Raw genomic sequence first — 22,887 nt, 5'->3', positions numbered from 1 at the left:
GAACCCATTATAGATTCTATAAAAGAGTGGCCTGTACTCGTGGACACAACAAAAAAGGTTTTGAAAAATTCTTTTCCAGATGATCAATATAAAACTGAGTACCGAGTTTAAAAACAATTTTTAGAAATGAAGCACAACAGTGAAATAATCCGTTCACGAAACACAGGTATATAAAGTAGGTAAATATGCTTCCAGGTTACAAAGTAATCATAAGAATTCAATCAACAGAATTCACAAATAAGCAACCAAGAAATAACCATGCATAAACCGGTAAGGATACCAAACCTAACCTAACGGAGAGTTTGGAATAATCTTACCAAACTACTGTTGACAAACAGTAAATATACCACCAAGTTTCTGAACCAAATTGCCGTAGACGTCAAGCTAGGGGCAAAATCGTCCAACTTTTTCTGTAAAATCTGAAACAGAAAACAAACGATATCAGTGCGTTCAGGACGTCAAAATAAGTAAACTGCCCAAAAAAAGCTCACCGGAGGTCTGGCCACGCGCCGCCGCACGCCATCGCCGGTCACGCGCCCCACCACAGGGTGCGCCTCCTCCTGCTGGTCATGGTTCCATGGTCCATTTCGTCGGAAAGTCAATAGGTTGGCCGGAAATCAAGTTTTCAGATTCGGTCAGAAAGTGGTAATGGCGATTTCTTGCTGGTTTTTGATCGATTTTGGACTAATATCACTCCTCCTAGCTCTGATACCAGTTTGTTGGGGATCCTAGGAGTTCAATCAACCAAAACATCAACCAATAGACAAGATTCAAGGCAAAACAATGAAAAGGGGATGGAAAAATACAACTTGTGTTCGGCCGGAAATCAGGATAGATTTTCTCCTTCCTTGCAGCAGCTTTCTTCCCTTCTAATGGCTGTTTTTCAGGCTCAGGAACAGCCTTCCATAACTTGCTAATTACCTTCCAAGAGAGAGGGGAAAACCAATGAAGAACCACCACCCTCTGCTAAAAACCGAGAGCTCACTTTCAGCTGGGAGGAAAAACCGAGAGCTCTTCTACTTAAAATGGTAGAGGGTAAGTCTACATAAGAAGGAAAGACCATGCCTCTGCCAAAAACGTGGAAAGACCTTATTGTGTCAACATCAATACCATCAAGTCACAAGTTGATAGTGTTAGGTGAACCATATCCTCACATTATATAACTTCGAAACCGAGTTTGTATAAGCAACTTGTGAGTGCCAACCTATTGTCGAGCAACGTGGACCTGCTTGCTAAAAAAATCTGTCGAAAGGTAACCATATTATTGTCAAATTTTGATCAGGCTGTAAAGTCAATGGAAAATTTTCGCCCTTCATTAGCGGCGCGAAACTGTGGTAGTTGTAATGATGAAATGTCAATCGCAGTTCAAAAACGTAGAATTTTAAGACAGTAGATAATGAATAACTGGGAATGTTGTTTCTTCCTGTTTGAATCCCTGCCGAAAATACAAAGTCTAGACAAAAGATAGAGATTAACCATGATGAAATCAACTAAAGTTGCATGCTTTCTTCTTCTCTTATCGTCCTTACCGTCCATCGTAAAGATTTGCACGGCAATTGATACCATCAGTACAACTCAGATTCTCAGAGATGGCGACACCTTGGTTTCATCCGGAGGGAGATTTGAACTGGGATTTTTCAGCCCATATAACACAAATAATCGGTATGTGGGAATATGGTACACCAACGTAACTATTTTCAAAGCAGTTTGGGTAGCTAACAGAGAAAGTCCGGTAACGAGTACATCAGGCATCTTGAAGGTCCTCGAGCCAGGTGTGTTGGTTCTTCAGAATGACACTGGTAACATCACATGGTCTCCCAAAACATCAAGGGTTGCTAAGGCTCCAGTTTTGCAATTGCTGGACTCAGGAAATCTTGTCCTTAGAGAAGCAAATGATGATCGTCCAGAGAATTTTCTCTGGCAAAGTTTTGATTATATAACCGATAGATTTCTGCCAGACATGGATTTTGGTTGGAACTCTGCAACAGGTATACAGAACTACCTAACATCATGGACGAACAATAATGATCCAGCTCCAGGAGATTATACATATTCCATGGATCTGACGGGATATCCACAGAACATCTTAAAAAGAGGAAATGTAATTCTGTGCAGAATGGGACCCTGGAATGGTCTTCGCTTTAGTGGGATACCAAATTCAAGGCTGGATCCAACATACACCTTTGAATTTATCACGGATGAGAACAAGACATTATTTAGGGAAGAAACTATTGACAGATCAGTTATTTCAAGAGTTAGTTTGAGTCCGAGTGGCGTCGCACAGCGCTGGACATGGGTCCAGCGAATCCAAGACTTGGTCCTTTACCTGAATATACCATCGGATTATTGTGATACTTATAAATTATGTGGTGCTTATGGTATTTGCAAAATAGCAAATTCTCCTGTATGTGGATGTCTGGATAGATTTGTACCGAAGGATCAAGAAGGTTTGGTTAGGTCAGATTGGTCAAATGGGTGCATTCGAAGAACACCTTTGAATTGCGAAAAGGGTGATGTATTTTTGAAGTATTCTGGGGTTAAAATGCCAGACTCACGATATTCTTGGGTTAACAAGAATATGACACTTGAAGAATGCAAAGTAAATTGTTTAAAGAATTGCTCTTGTATAGCATACACACAATTAAGTATCAACATAGAGGGAAGCGGATACTTGTTTTGGTCAGGAGACTTGGTTGACATCAGAGATCTATCTGTAGATGGACAAGATGTTTACATTAGAATGGCTTCTTCTGAGTGGGGTAAGAATATGAATATCAATCAATACTTCAGTATTAATACTTCAATTAGAAAAGACCTGATTTTGTTATCATTACATGAGTAGGCAAAAATTATTATGAGCTAGAAAAATATTATGTATACCTTTTGTGTAACTTCCAAATTATGCGTATCATAATGACTATCGATTTTCTTCGGATTAAACTTGTTTGCAGATTCAAGAGGAACAAGAAGAAAAATATTGATTTTGAGTATCACTTCATTGGTGGGAATGGTTCTACTAGGCCTCAGCTTGATGTTGTATTACTGGAAAAGGAAGAAAAACTACTCAAACGGGAGAAAAGGAGGTGAGCAATCTGTGTCATTTAACAATGAAGACTAATTAACAAAAACTAGGCCAAGAATATGGTCATATATAAACAGATTTAACAGGGCAACAATCTCGCTTTTCTTCTCTCTGCTAAATTATATCCTCATACTATTCAAGTTTCAGGAGGCCAAAACAAAGACTTTGAACTGCCATTGTTCAACTTATCTACGGTTTCAAAAGCCACCAACCAACAACAAGCTTGGACAAGGTGGATATGGGCCTGTTTATAAGGTAAATATGTGCTAAATCTGTATGCGGTTTCTGACATTACTCTTAAGCAAATTAGAGCAAAAAATTATAGATGCGGTCTTTTATGATATTGCATGCAATCCTGATGTTATCCAAGTCAACAGTGAACAGATGCTAGAGTTTTAGAAGAATGATATGACTAGTGAACTTTATTTGAGATAAGATGCCCCCAAAGTGAAATCATATATTGAAATGAGGATTTAGAACCATGAATAACCTTTAATTCTTAAGCCATAGACATTATGTCCGTCAAAATAATATTAATCCGTTCTTATTTTCTTATTTCAAAGAAATTGTGCAGAAGATGATCAATGCCTTCTGAAAAATTAGACTTGCTCCATATGGTGTAGACCTGAAAAGAAGTGGTCTTTTCTTGGAAATTGTAAAAGATTTTAATGTTTTCCTTCTGCAAATTGAGCTTCATACACATATGATATATGTAGCAAAGTTCAACTTCCCAGTTCTCATTTTATAAGAGAAGGGAGTCCCCAACTTCAATCATTGTGGTATCTGCGATAGCCTAGGAGCAAAGTTAAAAGAGAATAAAAGATAAATAGAAATAGAATGGAAGACTGCACTACTTCAAGTTTATAAAGTGAATCCTTTCTCAAATGCACAAGTTATACTTATGATCTCAGGGAGTGCTGGAAAACGGGCAAGAGATTGCAGTGAAAAGGTTGTCAAAAACTTCCATGCAAGGAATTATTGAATTCAAGAATGAAGTTATCTGTATCGCCAAACTTCAGCATCGAAGTCTTGTGAAGCTTCTAGGATACTGCATTCAAGGAGAGGAAAAGATGTTAATTTATGAATACATGCCCAACAAAAGTTTGGACTTGTTTTTATTTGGTGAGTATTTCTAACTCTAGTACATTCAGCACAAAATTACCTAAATTTTGGAAAATTAATTTAATATATAGCCATGATAAATATATGCTACTTTTAAGTCACTACTATATGGTAAGTGGTATCATAAAAACACATGCAGTGAATATATAGAAGATTCATTCTAGTCAAAAATTGAATCCTAGGTGATTGCATAAATATATGAAAGTTATGTTCTTTCGGTACATTAAATGTGTATAGTTCTACAATATAAACACAGCTGACAAGAGATTTTGGAATCAATTTCTGATGTCCAAGCTTTGTAAAACTGAATATGGTATACTGACACTAGCAAAATACTTTGGCAGATGAAACAAGAAGTAAATTACTTGATTGGCCCAAGCGCCTCCAAGTTGTGAATGGAGTTGCTAGGGGTCTTAGGTATATTCATCAAGATTCCCAGTTGAGAATTCTCCATAGAGTCCTCAAAGCTAGCAATATATTGCTAGATACTAACATGAGACCTAAGATATCAGACTTTGGCATTGCTAAAAGTTTTCGGGGGAATGAAACCGAAGATAAGACAAGTCGAGTAGTTGGAACATAGTAAGAAACTCATTGATACAATGTATATTTTGTATGCTTCTATTGTTCACAACATTAATTCTAACTAATACTTCCACACACCGGCTACATGTCACCAAAATATGCAGTGCATGGTCGATTCTCAATAAAATCAGATGTATTTAGCTTTAGCGTTGTTGTGCTGGAAATTGTGAGTGGCAAGAGAAATAGTGGGTTTTCTCGTGAAGATCAACACCTCAACCTTCTTGGACATGTAATTATTGTCTTAAACACGTATTTATGTTTATTGTTTTTGCGCTAAACCTGGTGACAAGGCATGTTAACATGGTTAAATTTATACAGGCATGGACACTTTTTAAGGAAGAAAGGTCGTTGGAACTAGTTGACCCGTATCTACTTGACTCGGCTAATCCATCTGAAGTGCTTCGATTAATCCATGTGGGGCTTTTGTGTGTTCAACAATGTCCAGATGATAGGCCGAGCATGGCTTCAGTGGTTGCAATGTTAGACAATGAAGTTGTGTTGCCTCCAGCAAATCAGCCTGGCTTTTTTACAGAAAGAGATGTATTTGCAGTTAAAAGCACAACTAGATGTTCATTCAATGAAGTAACCATTACACAGTTGGAAGCACGATGAAAGTATATTATTTTGGTGCTCGACTACTTAACTGTTGCACATATTTCTCCCCGACTACTTAACTGTTGCACATATTTCTCCCCAACTCTATTTCGGGATTTTTTTTTTTGGCATATATTCGCTACTGTAATGTCTGATCCTTAAATTTAGTTTGAGCAATTAGAAAAACATACTTAGCATAGAAACTTTAAGACACTTCTTTCCAAGCAGATACTTCTGAGTTCTGAAAGGCAGTACTTTAGCTTATTATCTATATTCAAATGGACCATACAATCACAAAATAGGCACATTTGTGCGGAACCAGAATATGAGTTTATAGAGGAACTTACTGTAAGTTCACCAAAGCATAATGCTACATTAACGGAATTTGAGTTTATAAAGAAACTTATTGCAAGTTCACCAAAGGATAATGCCACATTAATGGTGGATTTAGCCACGGATGTAATTTTCTCTCTCTTTTAAATGTTGTTTGAGTAAAAATATCAGTTGCAGTAATGCAGTACTCCTTCCGTAATATTTCTCCATTTGTTTTTAAATGATTAGGTACAACAAAAACACTAGACATTTGACAACAAAAATGTCAATCCAATATCAATACTCCTCCTTGACACGTTTGCTGGAAACGCCAAGGCATTTCCTTAATGGAATGAATTCTTGTATCTTGCCTCTTGATCTTCCTGTCCCCCTCCCCCAACAATAAAAAAATAATAATAATAATAATAAATAATAATAATAATAATAATAATAATAATAAAGATGAACTGGCCTTCTTTTAATTGCAAGATTTTGTGTATTATATGATATGAAAGGTGTTCATTTATTTTTTATGGTGTTCTGTATATATAAGGGTTGAATTTTGTTCTATAGTTTTTACGGTGTTCTATATATATAAGGGTTGAAGTTTTTAACTCGTGCACACATTTCCCCCAACTCTATATCAGGACTTTTGTTCCATAATAATGCGTACTAAATTCACCATTGTGGAATCAGTTTCCAAGCCTTAATGCAGTTGGAGAAATTAGAAGCATGTATGACATATTTATCATGGAGCTTTAAGACACTTTTCAAGATAGATACTTAAGAGTTCTGAACTTTTGGCTTTATATAATCCATTTCGAACGGCTATATAACATAATTAACCGAACATAGGCACAACCTTGTTCCAATTACAAGAACTTAAGCCAACTCATTGTAAGTTCACTACCAAAAAAAAAAAAGTGTCAGTAGCTGTGGATTTAGCTACGCGTAATGCTCTATTTGTTTTTAGTTAATTATCTTAAATTTTATTGCAAAATTTCCTATTTCATTCTGCACTATAACAACATCAAGAAGTATAGATAGTCAATCCTCATGCAAAGCAATCATTAACATTAGCATATGGCTCACACATTTTCACAAACACCTGGAGTGCGATCTCAAAGCTATATTTGAGCAATAATCTTAACCAATTTTATTGGAAATGCATAAGCATAAGAGAGAGTGTCATTCATTACACAAGAATACGTACAAATATTACAAATTCATATCATCTTCTTCATTTTCGCAACTTCAAAGAGACTTTTGTGGATTGGTCAACAGAAAAATACATAAATTGAAGCCAAATAGTTGCAGAGTAAATCACAGGAATCGCTAGCCAAACTCCAATCATGGAAAATGAAATTAGAAGAAGAATACTCAACACCAACCTAGCCGAAATCAGAGAATGAGCTGCTGAAAAATTGCAGAAGTCATAAATCTTTTGGAAAAAAGAATATTCATCAGTGGTCCCCAAGCTATACCACTTGCAGCACTCAAGTCCGATATTATTCCTTTTTTTATATCGAAATCCTCTCAATTTATTATATTTCTTTAAAAACAATTTAAAAATGTCAAATTAGGTGCAAGTTGTTCTTTTTGCACATGAACTATCCAAATTTCTGATCAATGCCAACTTGATCAACACGCGATCTCCATCAAATCCAATTAAAAAGGAGGTTTAATTTTAGAAAAAGGATATCGAGAAAAATAGGAGTCTAAAGTCAAGATGCAAATACATTAAAAATTACGTAATCCAAGATAATTATCGTATCCACCTTGTATTATATTAGCAGTATGATCGAGTGGTAAACCGAGGGACGTAGAAATATTTTCATCAATTTATTATATTTCTTTATAAACAATAAAAAAAAAAAAAGGAAAAATAATTATCTTCTTGACTTCTTCAATACCAAAACCACTCCCTTCTGCCGTGTCACCTTGACCCCTATCTTTCTTCCCTTATTTCTTTCAAAATTAAGAAAAAGAAATTCCTCCTGATATTGCGAACTCTCAAATTTCTTTAAAATAAGGACATCTTCTCTTGAATGGTATTAAAATATCAATCTATGTGGCACCATATGACATCAAAATTATAATTTCAATTAATGTTGCGTTATAGGGCCACATATAATTTTTTATTTTATTTTATTTTATTTTTTTATGACAGGAGAACTCGCAGCCGTCACCTTTCGGGTACGCACTGAATAAACCATCGGGTTGGCACAATAGCCTGCAAATCACCCTAGTCACGTAAACAGTACTAGACAAGCCCTGTACGACAGGCTCGACCGAGAAAGTGTTGATAAGGGGAATCGAACATAGGACCACATATAATTAAAACCACCATGTAGTGCCATATAAATTGGTGATATACAAATTGGTTTACAACATAGCATAGCATTTTTTTTTCATTGGTTATCACAAAAGAGGAGGACGTCGAGGGATTCTTCTATATAAATATAACAACTTTACATGTATTAATGTTCTTCAACCCTTGTTTGAGCTTCATTTTGGGAGAAAAGAATGCATTTTGAATAGTAGATTAATAGAGAATTCGTGGTTAAAAATTAAAGAAAAGTTTTGAATTTACGTGTAATATTATTTTATTAAAAAATGTGATTGAAAATGAGTTTTGAAAAAATAAATTTTTAGAAGAATGCAACTCAAAGAAAGACTCAAAATATTGTATTGTTACTTTTGAAAAGCTTAACTTTATATCATCACTATTCAAGCACAATATTTTGTAGTCCCTTATTACAATGCAGAAATTTATATACACAAATACTTTTTTATAGAATTTGATATGTCTAATCTTAGCGGCTCCATTCTAAAAATAATACATTTTCTCTCTCATCTTTACAATTGCATTTTCCAATATAATAATATTATACATAAACACAAAAAAAAATTCTTATTTTTTTATTAATTAGTCATACATTCTCCAAAAAATACTATTCCAAGCAGGGGCTTAGAATGATACACTATTTTATCTACATAGAAGTACTACAATCAATCTCATGCTGAAATTTTTATTTCTCAAAAGAATCATGTGCAATAAATTTTACACAAGTTTCGACTAAAGAATTGCAATGTGTTTAGCATACCAATTAAAATGAGTCTAACGCTTGTTAGAGGTCAGAAGGAATTCTGATTCAGATTGGGAGCACTATTTTCCAACAAATTGTTGAGTTAATTGTTCCAATGTTCACTAAACATAGGTTTATGTCTTCGATTGATCACTGAAGTTTAAAATGTCGAGTTTTGATCACTGAACTTAGGTCAATTTCTTCGATTGTTCATTGAAATTTAAAATGTCGAGTTTTGACCATTGAACTTTGAAAAATGTTGTACATCACTCATTGAACTTCGAAGAATACTATACATTACTCACTATAAATTCGATATTTTTCAAAATTCAACAGCTATGTTAGTAAATAACATACGGCATATTCCAAAATTCAGTGGCCAAAACTCGACATTTTAAATTTCAGTGAGCAATCGAAAACATGAACCTAAGTTCAGTGAGTAATCAAAGACATTGATCTAAATTCAGTGATCAAACTTCGACATTTTAAATTTCAGTGACTAATCTAAGACATGGACCTAAATTCTGTGACCATTGAAACAATTAACTCCAAATTGTTGGAAACTTGATGTATTTTACAAATATAACGCATTATATAAATTTTATCAATAGGTATATGGACCACCCAAAGGAGATTCATGGGTTTGCAATTGAAAGAACATTTTAGTACTTGCAACAGTGTTTTAAAAGACGTAATATATGACGATGTGTTGATGCGAAGCTAAGGGTAATGCGAGATTAGGTGAGGCAAATTCGTAAAAAAACGTTTTCTTCTTTTAATATTATTTTAAATTTTTAATTAATAAAAAAATTATTTAATAATTATAAGCTTTAACTTAAAAAAAAAAAAAAAAAAAACACCTAATAATGCGCATATAACCTTGACTAAGCGCGCATTGACGCCTTAGCCTTGCCTCGCGTCCGTTGACTGTCAAATAAGGCACCAAGAACGTTGCTTGCAAGTTACCTCTATTTACCTGTCATTTTACAAGAAGGAACAAATGCAAATTTGTTCAACTTTAATGATAATGATTACATTAAAGATTCATATGACCAAGAGTACTTCACAATATGTTTTAGCGCCTGTTTGGCTCTCATTTTTTTCAAATTTTAATGTTTGAAATAGCATTTTTTTTTTAAGAATATGTGGTTGAAAAAAAATGAAAAGTTTTCAATTTATGTATAATATTATTTTATAGAAGATTGTGTCGTTGAAAATAAGTGAAGAAAAAAATGAAAGAGAACGGGGGCTTAATATTAGGTTTAAGAGTTGTCTCAAGATCATCAAACACTTGCAATAGTAATCACATTTTATTATCCCAAGTCCCAACTTGTTGCTACTTTGATATATATATATATACACTCATGCTTATATTTGGGCCGCCAAGATTAATGGAATTTTCAACGCAAGAAAACACAATTTTGGTTAATAGAAAAATTATAGTAAATTCAGATACAAATCAATATAAAATATACCAAATTTTACTTGTTCATGTTTCAATAAACATACAAGGACTGCATATTGAAATTTAAATCATTTATGGAATCAAGTTATAAACTATTAATATTGCCAGGCTAATAATACTTGGGGGGAAAAAAAATCGACCCAGATGTGTCCAACTGAATCCTAACTCCATCAAAATATCAAATCCAATGAGGTAAATTGCATCCAATTCAATCTGAGTTGAGAATATTTAAATGTGGTCGATTTTTATTTATTATTATTATTATTATTATTATTATTATTATTATTATTATTTTTGTTTGAAATATTCTACTTAAGGAAAGAATACAATTCTTTAAGAGATGGAATTGATGGTACTGCTGATAACTGTGAATAACATAAAGAAATACTCCAATTCTCTCTTATTATTATTATGTTCATTGTTTCTGTTTTTGGTCAACTATACATTCAAAGTAAACAAATTACGTCAGTTTCTATCAACGAAGAAGTCTGAGAATTAGCTGCCAAAATAGACTAGTTCTAATCCTCTGTACTGAATGCGCAAGAACACAAAGGCAAAAGAAAGAGGTACCATGAAGAAACCGATTAAACAAACACCTTTTCTTCTCCTCCTATCATTTTTACTTTCCATCCTGAAGATTTCAACAGCAATAGATATCATTAATACAACCCAGATTTTTAGAGATGGCGACGTCCTGGTTTCATCAGGGGGAAGATTTGAACTGGGATTTTTCAGCCCAGGTAGCTCCAATAATCGGTATGTGGGAATTTGGTACCACAAGATACCTAATAGCTCTGCAGTTTGGGTGGCCAACAGAGAAATTCCAGTAAGAAATACATCAGGCATCTTGAAGGTCACGGAGTCAGGTATCTTGGTGGTTCTGAATGACACTAATAACATCATATGGTCTTCCAATACATCAAGAGTTGCTCCGACACCAGTCTTACAATTGCTGGACTCCGGAAATCTTGTCCTTAGAGAAGCAAATGATGATCGTCCAGATAATTTTCTTTGGCAGAGTTTTGATTATCTAAGCGATACATCCCTACCAGGCGTGAATATTGGTTGGAACTTTGTAACAGGTGTAGAGAGCTACCTGTCGTCGTGGAAGACCAGTGACGATCCAGCTAGAGGGGATTTCACATTTCATTTGGATCCAACTGGATATCCACAGCTAGTCATAAAAAGAGGTCCAACTACTCTGTATAGACTGGGACCATGGAATGGTCTTGCCTTTAGCGGGCAAACAAACTCAGTGCAGGATATGAATTTCAGATTTGTATTTATCATGAACAAGGACAAGGTATACCATAGGCTAGAGGCCACTGACAGTTCAGTTATTTCAAGGATTATTTTGACTCAGTCTGGTACTATGCAACGTTGGACATGGGTCGATCGGATCCATGACTGGATCCCTTACGTCAATTTTCCAGCAGATAATTGTGATACTTACAAATTGTGCGGTGCTTATGGTAGTTGCAATATTGCAAATACTCCTGCATGTGTATGTCTTGATAAATTTGAGCCAAAAGATCCAGAAGGTTGGAGTAGGTCAGATTGGACGAATGGTTGCAACCGAAGGACACCCTTGAATTGTTTAAAGGGTGACATATTTTTGAAGTATTCAGGAATTAAATTACCAGATTCCCGGAACTCCAAGTATAACAAGAGTATGACTCTTGAAGAATGCAAAGTGGAGTGCGTAAAGGATTGCTCTTGTATGGCGTATACACAGTTAAATATCAGCGGAGAGGGAAGTGGCTGCTTGTTTTGGTATGAAGACTTGATAGACATCAGAGATCTATCTTCACACGGACAAGATATTTACATTAGAATGGCTTCTTCTGAATTGGGTAAGAATATGCTAAACAATCAATGAATAATTCGGTGCACTATGCTATCAATGACCTTATTCAGTTATAATTCTGACATTTAGCAAACTTTTTTATGCGAGCAAGGTAAGTAACATGTTTATCTTTTCTCTAACATCATATGATACGAGAAATAAAGGTCATATTGAAATACTGGATTTGATGTTAAAAATTATTTATATAAACATAAGAGCAACCTGATAACGACCACTTAAAACAAGAAAACAAAGGAGAAAGATCTCTGTCATTATGAAAGACTATAAGTACTTTTGGATTGAACTTTCTGCAGATTCTAAAGGAAAGGGAAGAAAAATATTGATATCGAGTTTGACAGCGATGGGGGTGGTTCTGCTGGGCCTGAGCTTGACGCTATATTATCGAAAAAGGAAGAAAAATTGCACAATATGGAGAACAGAAGGTGGGTAACTTTGTGCCATTTTATGGTGAAAGGTTAACTAATACTAGGTCTCGAATACTCTCACTTTTCAACTTCTCTCTGCTAAATTACATGCTTATATTACCCATGTTTCAGGAAGTAGAACTGAAAGCCATAAGAAAGATTATGAGCTGCCATTGTACCGCGCATCTACAATTTCAAAAGCCACCAATAATTTTTCAGAAAACAACAAGCTTGGACAAGGTGGATATGGGCCAGTTTACAAGGTGAAAAGTGAATACAACATTACTTCAAGTAAATCAGAGACCTTTAGATAATTAGTATCATATAAAATCCTCACGTTTTTAATACAATTATATGACTAGTGAACTTTTCTTGAGTGGCAATGCCTCAAGAGTAAAAACACATGCACGAAATAAGGATTTTAAAACGGTGAATAACCCTTAAGCAACAGATATCAATCCCAGAAAGAAATGTAACTTTTGTACTTTATTTCTTATAACAAAGAACTTCTGCAGAAGATCAAAATTGTATGTCTTCTGAAAATTAGACTTGTTGCATAGGTTCAGTTCAACAAGAATCAAGGCCTGGAAAAAGTGATCTTCTTCAAAATTTAGTAAGAAATTTTTGAAAGGTGATGGACACTTCTGCACACTGAGCATCATCCATGCATATATCTGTATCAATGTTCAAATATCCCGGTCTATAGTATATGGGACGAAGTCTTCAAATTCAATACACATAACATAAAGGTTAGCCTATGAGACATATTAAAAGAGAGTAACAGATAAATTTCAGCAGAAAAAAATGTAGTGCTACTTCAAGTTCATTAAATAAAATACCTTCTCAAATGACCAAATTCTGATCTTAGGGAACTTTGGAAGATGGACAAGATGTTGCTGTGAAAAGGTTGTCCAAAACTTCCATGCAAGGACTTGATGAATTCAAGAATGAAGTTATCTGTATCGCTAAACTTCAGCATCGAAATCTTGTGAAGCTTCTAGGATGCTGCATAGAAGGAGAAGAAAAGATGCTCATTTATGAATACATGCCCAACAAAAGCCTAGACTTGATTTTATTTGGTAAGGATGTATAATTCTAGCGCAGTAAACTCAAAATTACCTTTCAATATAAAGACAGAAAAAATTTCTACTAGTTTAAGTCATTGTTCGAGCCATATGGTTAGGGATTACTTAGAAATCATGCAGTGAATAGAATATTAATGCTAGTCCAGAATTGAATCCTAGTTGATTGCATAAATATAGGAACACATTATTCCTTTGCTCCATTTAATAATTTGTGATACAGTATAGTTTTTTCTTTAGAGTACATAGTTGATAATAGATTTTGAAATTAATATCTAGTGTTTAGCATCCAACTACAATTGGATGACATATATTAACTAGCAGAACATTTTGGCAGATCAAACCAGAAGTGCATTACTTGATTGGCCTAAGCGCCTCCAAATTGTTAATGGAGTGGCTAGGGGACTGATGTATATTCATCAAGATTCCCGAATGAGAATTATTCATAGAGATCTCAAAGCGAGCAACATATTGCTAGATGATGACATGAATCCTAAAATATCAGACTTTGGCATTGCTAGAAGTTTCGGAGGGAATGAAACCGAAGATAAGACAAGTCGAGTAGTTGGAACTTAGTAAGAATCACATCGGCACAACACATAACTAATATACTTTCATTGTTCTTAACATTATTTTCTAGCTAATACTTCCATACAGTGGTTACATGTCACCAGAATACGCAGTACATGGACGGTTCTCACAAAAATCAGATGTATTTAGTTTTGGAGTTCTAGTGCTGGAAATTGTGATTGGCAAGAGAAATAGTGGATTTTCCCATGGAGATCAGCACCTCAACCTTCTTGGACATGTAATTATTGTCTTGGAGATGCCTATGTTTAATTTCTTTATACTAAGTTGACTAAATGATCTATTAATGTCGTTATGTTTATACAGGCATGGACACTTTATAAGGAAGAAAGGTCATTGGAACTAGTTGATGCTTATCTACGTGAGACAGCTAATCTATTTGAAGTTCTACGATTAATCCATGTGGGTCTTTTGTGTGTGCAACAATGTCCAGATGATAGGCCGAGCATGGCTTCAGTGGTTGCAATGTTGGGAAATGATGCTGCATTGCCTCAGGCAAATCAGCCTGGTTTTTTCGCAGAAAGAGATGTATCCATAGGTAAAAGCATAACTAGTTCATCCAATGAAATGACCATTACCCAGCTGGAAGCAAGGTGAGTGTATATTAATTTTTATTACCTTGGTGCTTTTCCATTTAACTTGTTCATGTAAATACTTTCTAGCTCTATATTGTGATTTTGTACCATTTGCTATTGTGGAATCAATTTTGAAGCCTTATATGTATCTTGAGAAATTAGAAGCAAATATTGACTATGTACACTTTAAGACACCACCTTCCAGGCATACACTTTCAGGGTTCTTGGCTTTAGCTTACAATCTATTTCGAAATTGATCATGTAACTAACAGAAAACAGGCACAACCTTTTACCAGTTACAAGAGCTTGAACAAAACCTGAAGTTAAGATTAAGTCAACTCACTTTAAGTTCACTACAAAACATAAAGAAATAAATAAATGTGACATTAATGGTGGGTTTAGGGTCTCAGATTTTCTTCACTACTTGTAGTCTCTAACAAATTTAAAAATTTGCACAGTCAGCAATCCATACAAAATAAACTAAATTTAAATGCACACTTCCTTTTTCATTCTGCATTTCAATTGCATCAAGAGTTATAGATAAGTCCATCCTCGACCCAGGCCATTCCCAATATTACTGTGTGGGTCACGCATTTCCACAAACACCTGGAGTGCAATCTCACTTGATTGTATTCACGCAATAATTTGACAGAAATTTTTTCCAGAAAAATGCATAGCATAGGGCATCATTCATCAGTACAACAAATGCGAGACTTTTCTTTGTGTTATTGAGCAAGTCTTTTGCTTTTTAACCAAAATAGGACGAGTATAAATTTACTTCATGTTACTATAGATATTACAAATATAAAGTAGCAACAAAAAATTGCATAAGTGGAAGACAAATAATTGAAGAGGCAATGGCTAGCCAAACCCAGATCAGGGAAAATAAAACAAAAAAGAAGCAAATATTAACACCTACTTAAGCCAGGTGGAAAGAGAACAGAAAACCATCATAGAATAAAGACCGAGGACCGAAGGTGGAGAAGTCGGCGGAGGACAATTAGAGCAATATTTTAACATCTTCTAAAAGAATATTTTTAGCAGATTTGTAATCTCTTAAAAATTCTTGATTCAATAAGTCATAAATTTTGAAACACAAACAACAATAGAAAGAATTTCTTTTTTAATTGTTGAATAGTTTTTTGGACATTTTCTCAAATTTCTGGTATAATTCTGATTTTTCTATTTTAGATTCTACCTTGGTAACCAAAATCAAAGGCGTGAGGAAATTGTTTAATTCAGCCTATTCGATAGTAATTATGAAAATCAATTTTTTTATCGTTAGAGAGAAAAGTATATTTCACCTGTGAGTGAAGAAGTCAAAAATGACGACTGGCTATTGAAAGTAATGGTCAAAAAATTGATTTTTTTTGAAGTTAAAAATCAGAACCAAACGAGGACTGAATGGTCGCTGAACTTTACTATAAATTATTACTTGCTTATTGATCTTTGAAAGTTGCTCGTTGTCCATTCAACTTTGTTATAAATTACTATTTATTCATCGAAATTTAAAAGATAATTCATTGCTCACATAAATTTTAATAAAGTTACTCGTTGTTCACTAAATTTTACAATAAGTAATAATCATGAAAATTATACGGGTGATTGATAAGAAACTTTATTCAATTTTGGATGAGCAATAAGTACCGTTTAAATTTCGATGAATAAGTAGTAATTTATAGCAAAGTTTAGTGAGCGAAGGGTAACATTCTTAAATTTAGATGAGGAAGTGGTAACGTTTAGTAAAGTTTAGTAGTCATTGATTGAATTAACTCTACCAAAAAGTTAATAACAAATTATAAATGGTTACTGAGTGAATTTCTGTTTGACTATGGGAAAACATCAAAGTTTTATTTGTTTTTATTTTATTAATTAAAAACAAACGACAGAGTTATATATATATATATATATTTTGTATTTAGTCATGAAATTACGTGATTTTCGTGCTGTTTCTAGTAGTCGTTATGCTTTTAGGTGATAGCGCATCTATTCAAAGAAATGTTGAGGATTGAATCCCACACTAGAAATCCTTCTTTTTCTTCTTTTTTACCTTTCCTTTACTTTTACATTTCATTTTAATTATTTAAAATGCACAATAGTATTATAGTCATTTTAACAAAGTCATAGGCACGTAGGTTCAAGGCCAAACCGACTACTCCAAGAGCACTCATCCATAAACCGGTTACTGGTGCAAATAATATAAAGAAATGTAACCAACGTTTATTGGAAAAAGCAATCCCAAAGATTTGGAACCAAAAGCGGTTAGCGGTGACCATTGAATAAGTTTCTTCAGCTTGAATTGGGCTAAAAGCGCGGAATGTATTTGCACCATCACCATCTTCAAATAAAGTCTTTTCTACGGTAGCACCATGAATAGCGCATAGCAAAACAACACCTAATACACCGACAACTCCCATCATATGAAATGGGTTTAGCGTCTAATTATGAAATCCTTCAAAAAAGAGGACAAATCGAAATATAGCTGCTACACCAAAACTAGGTGTAAAGAACCAACCAGACTGACCTAGTGGATAAATCAGGAATACAAAAACAAAAACAGCAATTGGACCAGAGAATGCAATTGCATTATAAGGTCGCAATTGAACAGATCGACCAAACTCGAATTGACGTAACATGAAAGCTATTAGTCCAAAAGCGCCATGGAGAGCAACAAAAGTCCACAGACTGCCTAATTGACAGCAACAAGTAAAATCTCCTTATACTTCAGGACCCCACATTAACGATAAAGAATACGCTAAACTATTGACAGAAGTAAAAACTGCGGCCATTAAGAAATTACAGTCTTCCAAATAGGAACTGGGCAATCCATGGTATACCATAAAGTTACAAAGGTTGTACTAGTGAACCAATCCCTTACAGCAAAATAGACATAAGGAAAGAGAAATAGACAAGACCAGCCTACAAAAATGAAACGGTCCCTCCGTAACCAGTCACCATAATATCAAATAAATAATTTTTGTCTTTGATAAATTTACCAAGGGATATAGTCATAGTCATCCTCCTATTCAACTACTTTGACCATTTTCGAGCACCTCATAGTATTTCGGGGCGTCCAAAGATTCGATCATATCTCTATGATTTCTCTTGCACTGCTCCTTCCAATGGGTTTCGAAGATCAAAATCCTTTATTGGCCCATGAACTGACTTAGGGAAATTCATGAACTCAATTTGATTATTCTTTCTTATTAAGCATATGAACCATGAATTGTCTTTTTATGATTCATCAATCAAATAGATGAATCATTTGAAAGAACTTTTCAAGGAACAAGCGATTCCCTCTCTCACGATCAACTGATCCTCTGACATACCACACTCTTGTTCGATTAACTAATGTTTTTCTTAAATCTTTTTTGTGAGATTTTTCAAAATAAAGAGATTTATAGACTATTCTAATTTCTATGTATACTAAATTATTACAATTACATTATTTTATTAATTTCTTTTTTCATTTTCTTTGAGTGTCTTCTTTGTTATATCTCCTTTTCCTTCAGATAAATCTAAAACTCTAGAGGATATCTTCCCACGGGACAAAGCAAAAAAGACACTTCGAATATTTTTCTATTGAGTTTAATCTCTTAGAAAGAGAGAATTTCCTTTTTTTTTCCTTAAAAAAATGAAAGTCTCTTTCTCGCATCCATTCTCCATCACATTGTCGGAACAAAAATATCCAATGCAGCGATATAGAAATGTTTGGTACATGAAGCCACGATCTAATAGATATCTATCTAAATATACTTAAATATATATAAATTTATCTTGAATTGTAATCAAAGAAAGATAATGGAAATGGCTCTTATCTTGTGAATTGGAAGAAAGGTTTCTCTGTAGATTTTCTATGGGAATAACTAATCGGTTTAGCAAAAAAATAGATTTTTAGTAAGTTTAAATAAAAGATAATAGACTGCATAATTGAAAATTTTACAAAATTGTGAATTCCATAAAATGTAATGCAGAGTACAAGTTGGCTACTTTTGGAACCTAATGCAGAGTACAAGTTGGCAGCTGACGCCCAGCACGGACACCTAAAGTTTTAGGTTGGTGATCATGTTGGACTGTTTCTTATTAAGAATCGTTTTCCTGCCTGCCCATGAGTATAATAAGCTTGCTGCTCGGAACCTTGGTTTATTAGAGATCATCGAGAAGATTAATTCTAATTCAGTTGAAGCTTCCGGGTCACATTTGGACCGATGATGTCTCTAATGCTAAGCATCAGTTGCCACTGCGTGACAATGACTCGTCTTATACTATTGATATTTTTGTTTCGAGGGCGAACCATTTTAGGCTACGGAGACTGATGCAACCTACGAGCTGGACATGCGCGTTGATCCTTGGCTGGTCCCATCTAATAATTTAGTCGTGCTATTTTAATGTAATTTATAGATTTAGTGGGTGTTTGGTAGTCATTTTTATGTAAAATTGCATTTTTGAACAGTAAATTGATGGGAAATATGTGGTTAAAAAATAAGGAATTTTTTTTATTTACGCGTAATATTATTTTAATAAAGAATGTGTGGTTGAAAAGAAGAGAAAGAAAAATACATTTTGAAAAAAATAAGTACCAAACGTGGCCTTAGTGTTTTAATTTAAATGAGGTTATTTGTATCTTTCTAGGAGTAGGGATCGTTGCCTTGGTATCAGGATTTTAGACACTTTTTCATTATGGTTTATGGTGGAAAAAAAAAAAAAAAAAAATAATGCTATGTACAGTAACGGATCTAGGATTGAATTCAAGATCGGACTACAAAAATTTAGGGTGGACTATAATGCAGAAAAAAAAATAAGCCCATGTTTGAGCCACATTCTAAATAAAAAAAATGTATTATTCATGTCAAATCAATGAGAAATGTGTGGTTAAAAAATAAGGAAAAATTTTAAATTTATGCGTAATATTATTTTATTGAAAAATATGTAGTTGAAATGATGTCAAATCACTGTTGAAAAATATATTTTTTTGAAAATAATGTGACTCAAACGAGCTCTAAATTTACAAGTAAAAAAACTATTCACAAAAATAAATAAATAAATAAAATTTGGGCCTTTCGGAGGACTGCAGGCCAGGCCAGCCCCCTTCCATCCGTATGTAGCTCCATTGAGGTTTAAGACTCGTTTAATTTCATCTTTTGTTTAGTTTATCATCTAACATCACTTATACTGGGACTAAATTACGTCACTCTAAAAGCTTATAGAAGGTGACGGTTGCAAATCCAATGAGGTCAAATGCATTAAATCCAATCTGAGTTGAGTCTTTTTTTTATATATTTTTTAAGTTGAAACTTCTACGCGAGGAAAGACTATTCATGAAGACTATGAATAACAAGAAGAAATACTCCAATTCAGATACACAATAGTCAAATGGAATACAAAAAGTGGACTTTGTCAAACTTCAGATTTTCAATCTGTTACGGCAATTGTAATGGCAAATTCCTCAATCACAGTAACCAATGAATAATTCCTTGTATTAACCAAAAAAAAAATCGAATTTTTAATAGAACCAAAGGATTCACACATGGTACCATGAAATAATAGCATGCAAAACAAATATTTTCAAGTGCTTGGACCAAGCTGATATTTGTATTGGATAAAAATACTGATGATTGAAAAAGAGGAATAAACTAATAGATTATTAAAAATTTCAAACTCGTGTAGCTAATAATTTCAAACTAGTTTACTTTACAGACTAGCATTCTATATTATTATTATACAATAAATTAAACAATTTATTGTCAATTTTCCATCAGCGAACAAATCTGAAATTCTTTTAGTTGTATTGTATGCCCAAGAGGCAATGAAGAAACCAATTCAACATGTACCTTTTCTTCTTCTCCTATCATTTTTACCATCCATCCTCAAGATTTCGACAGCTATAGATATCATTAATACAACTCAGATTCTTAGAGATGGCGACACCCTGGTTTCATCAGGGGGAAGATTTGAACTGGGATTTTTCAGCCCTGGTAACTCCAATAATCGGTATGTGGGAATTTGGTACCAAAAGATACCTAATAGCACTGCAGTTTGGGTAGCCAACAGGGAAATTCCAGTAAGAAGTTCATCAGGCATCTTGAAAGTAATGGAGCCGGGTATCTTGGTCGTTCTGAATGACACTAATAACATCATATGGTCTTCCAATACATCAAGAGTTGCTCGGACACCGGTTTTACAATTGTTGGACACTGGAAATCTTGTCCTTAGAGAAGCAAATGATGATCGTCCAGATAATTTTCTTTGGCAGAGTTTTGATTATCTAAGTGATACGTACCTACCAGCTATGAGTATTGGTTGGAATTTTGTAACAGGAGTAGAGAGCTACCTGTCATCATGGAAGACCAATGACGATCCAGCTAGAGGGGATTTTACATTTCATTTGGATCCAACTGGATATCCACAGCTAGTCATAAAAAGAGGTCCAACTACTCTGTATAGACTGGGACCACGGAATGGTCTTGCCTTTAGTGGGCAAACAAACTCAGTGCAGGATACGAATTTCAGATTTGTATATATCATGAACAAGGACAAGGTATACCATAGGCTAGAGGCCACTGACAGTTCAGTTATTTCAAGGATTATTTTGACTCAGTCTGGTACTATGCAACGTTGGACATGGGTCGATCGGATCCATGACTGGATCCCTTACGTCAATTTTCCAGCAGATAATTGTGATACTTACAAATTGTGCGGTGCTTATGGTAGTTGCAATATTGCAAATACTCCTGCATGTGTATGTCTTGATAAATTTGAGCCAAAAGATCCAGAAGGTTGGAGTAGGTCAGATTGGACGAATGGTTGCAACCGAAGGACACCCTTGAATTGTTTAAAGGGTGACATATTTTTGAAGTATTCAGGAATTAAATTACCAGATTCCCGAACTCCAAGTATAACAAGAGTATGACTCTTGAAGAATGCAAAGTGGAGTGCGTAAAGGATTGCTCTTGTATGGCGTATACACAGTTAAATATCAGCGGAGAGGGAAGTGGATGCTTGTTTTGGTATGAAGACTTGATTGATATTGCTACTTCAAGTTCATTAAATAAAATACCTTCTCAAATGACCAAATTCTGATCTTAGGGAATTTTGGAAGACGGACAAGATGTTGCTGTGAAAAGGTCGTCCAAAACTTCCATGCAAGGCCTTGATGAATTCAAGAATGAAGTTATCTGTATCGCTGAACTTCAGCATCGAAATCTTGTTAAGCTTCTAGGATGCTGCATAGAAGGAGAAGAAAAGATGCTCATTTATGAATACATGCCCAACAAAAGCCTAGACTTGATTTTATTTGGTAAGGATGTATAATTCTAGTGCAGTAAGCTCAAAATTACCTTTCAATATAAAGATAGAAAGGATTTCTACTAGTTTAAGTCATTGTTCAGGCCATATGGTTAGGGATAACTTAGAAATCATGCAGTGAATAGAAGATTAATGCTAGTCCAGAATTGAATTGATTGCATAAATATAGGACAGCATTATTCCTTTGCTCCATTTAACGATTTGTGATACAATATAGTGTTTTCTTCAGAGTACATAGTTGATAATAGATTTTGCAATTAATTTCTAGTGTTTAGCATCCAACTACAATTGGATGACATATATTAACCAGCACAACATTTTGGCAGATCAAACCAGAAGTGCATTACTTGATTGGCCAAAGCGACTCCAAATTGTTAATGGAGTGGCTAGGGGACTGATGTATATTCATCAAGATTCTCGAATGAGAATTATTCATAGAGATCTCAAAGCGAGCAACATATTGCTAGATGATGACATGAATCCTAAAATATCAGACTTTGGCATTGCTAGAAGTTTCGGAGGGAATGAAACCGAAGATAAGACAAGTCGAGTAGTTGGAACATAGTAAGAATCAAAACGGCACAACATATAACTAATATACTTTCATTGTTCTTAACATTATTTGCTGGCTAATACTTCCATGCAGTGGTTACATGTCACCAGAATATGCAGTACATGGACGATTCTCACAGAAATCAGATGTATTTAGCTTTGGAGTTCTAGTTCTGGAAATCGTGATTGGCAAGAGAAATAGTGGATTTTTCCATGGAGATCAGCACCTCAACCTTCTTGGACATGTAATTATTGTCTTGGAGAT

General features: G+C 34.4%; 4 protein-coding genes and 1 long non-coding RNA gene across 6 annotated transcripts; 4 read left to right on the top strand and 1 right to left on the bottom strand.

Annotated features, from left to right (window-relative positions):
- Positions 1 to 1,329: 1,329 nt before the first annotated feature.
- LOC111395112 (G-type lectin S-receptor-like serine/threonine-protein kinase At4g27290) lies at positions 1,330 to 4,867 on the top strand. Its single transcript, XM_023021121.1, has 5 exons — positions 1,330 to 2,838; positions 2,952 to 3,083; positions 3,169 to 3,337; positions 3,994 to 4,204; positions 4,549 to 4,867. The coding sequence occupies exons 1-5, from the start codon at positions 1,478 to 1,480 to the stop codon at positions 4,785 to 4,787; spliced, it is 2,112 nt and encodes a 703-aa protein (XP_022876889.1). The 5' UTR covers positions 1,330 to 1,477; the 3' UTR covers positions 4,788 to 4,867.
- A 31-nt stretch (positions 4,868 to 4,898) lies between these two features.
- LOC111395732 (G-type lectin S-receptor-like serine/threonine-protein kinase SD1-1) lies at positions 4,899 to 5,445 on the top strand. Its single transcript, XM_023021869.1, has one exon. The coding sequence runs from the start codon at positions 5,045 to 5,047 to the stop codon at positions 5,399 to 5,401; it is 357 nt and encodes a 118-aa protein (XP_022877637.1). The 5' UTR covers positions 4,899 to 5,044; the 3' UTR covers positions 5,402 to 5,445.
- Positions 5,446 to 10,646: 5,201 nt separating this feature from the next.
- LOC111395718 (G-type lectin S-receptor-like serine/threonine-protein kinase At4g27290) lies at positions 10,647 to 22,635 on the top strand. Of its 2 annotated transcripts, XM_023021848.1 has the most exons (7): positions 10,656 to 12,102; positions 12,410 to 12,538; positions 12,653 to 12,783; positions 13,389 to 13,599; positions 13,940 to 14,177; positions 14,260 to 14,410; positions 14,497 to 14,943. In XM_023021848.1, the coding sequence occupies exons 1-7, from the start codon at positions 10,785 to 10,787 to the stop codon at positions 14,785 to 14,787; spliced, it is 2,469 nt and encodes an 822-aa protein (XP_022877616.1). In that variant the 5' UTR covers positions 10,656 to 10,784; the 3' UTR covers positions 14,788 to 14,943. The 2 variants fall into 2 exon arrangements, with proteins under 2 accessions (XP_022877617.1, XP_022877616.1); XM_023021849.1 differs by lacking the exons at positions 13,389 to 13,599; positions 13,940 to 14,177; positions 14,260 to 14,410; positions 14,497 to 14,943 and adding exons at positions 21,852 to 22,062; positions 22,397 to 22,635 and having other exon boundaries at positions 10,647 to 12,102.
- LOC111395736 lies at positions 13,107 to 15,892 on the bottom strand. Its single transcript, XR_002702857.1, has 3 exons — positions 15,685 to 15,892; positions 13,360 to 13,525; positions 13,107 to 13,241 (listed from the first exon to the last, which is right to left on the bottom strand). It is a non-coding gene; the product is annotated as an uncharacterized LOC111395736 (long non-coding RNA).
- Positions 20,430 to 21,787, top strand: LOC111395728 (G-type lectin S-receptor-like serine/threonine-protein kinase At4g27290). Its single transcript, XM_023021865.1, has one exon. It carries the CDS (start codon positions 20,572 to 20,574, stop codon positions 21,673 to 21,675), a length of 1,104 nt encoding a protein of 367 aa, XP_022877633.1. The 5' UTR covers positions 20,430 to 20,571; the 3' UTR covers positions 21,676 to 21,787.
- Positions 22,636 to 22,887: the final 252 nt, after the last annotated feature.

Source organism: Olea europaea, chromosome 6 (assembly GCF_002742605.1).
Source record: "Olea europaea var. sylvestris chromosome 6, O_europaea_v1, whole genome shotgun sequence".
Classification (NCBI taxonomy): domain Eukaryota; kingdom Viridiplantae; phylum Streptophyta; class Magnoliopsida; order Lamiales; family Oleaceae; genus Olea; species Olea europaea.
This window is presented reverse-complemented; position numbering and strand designations above follow the sequence as displayed.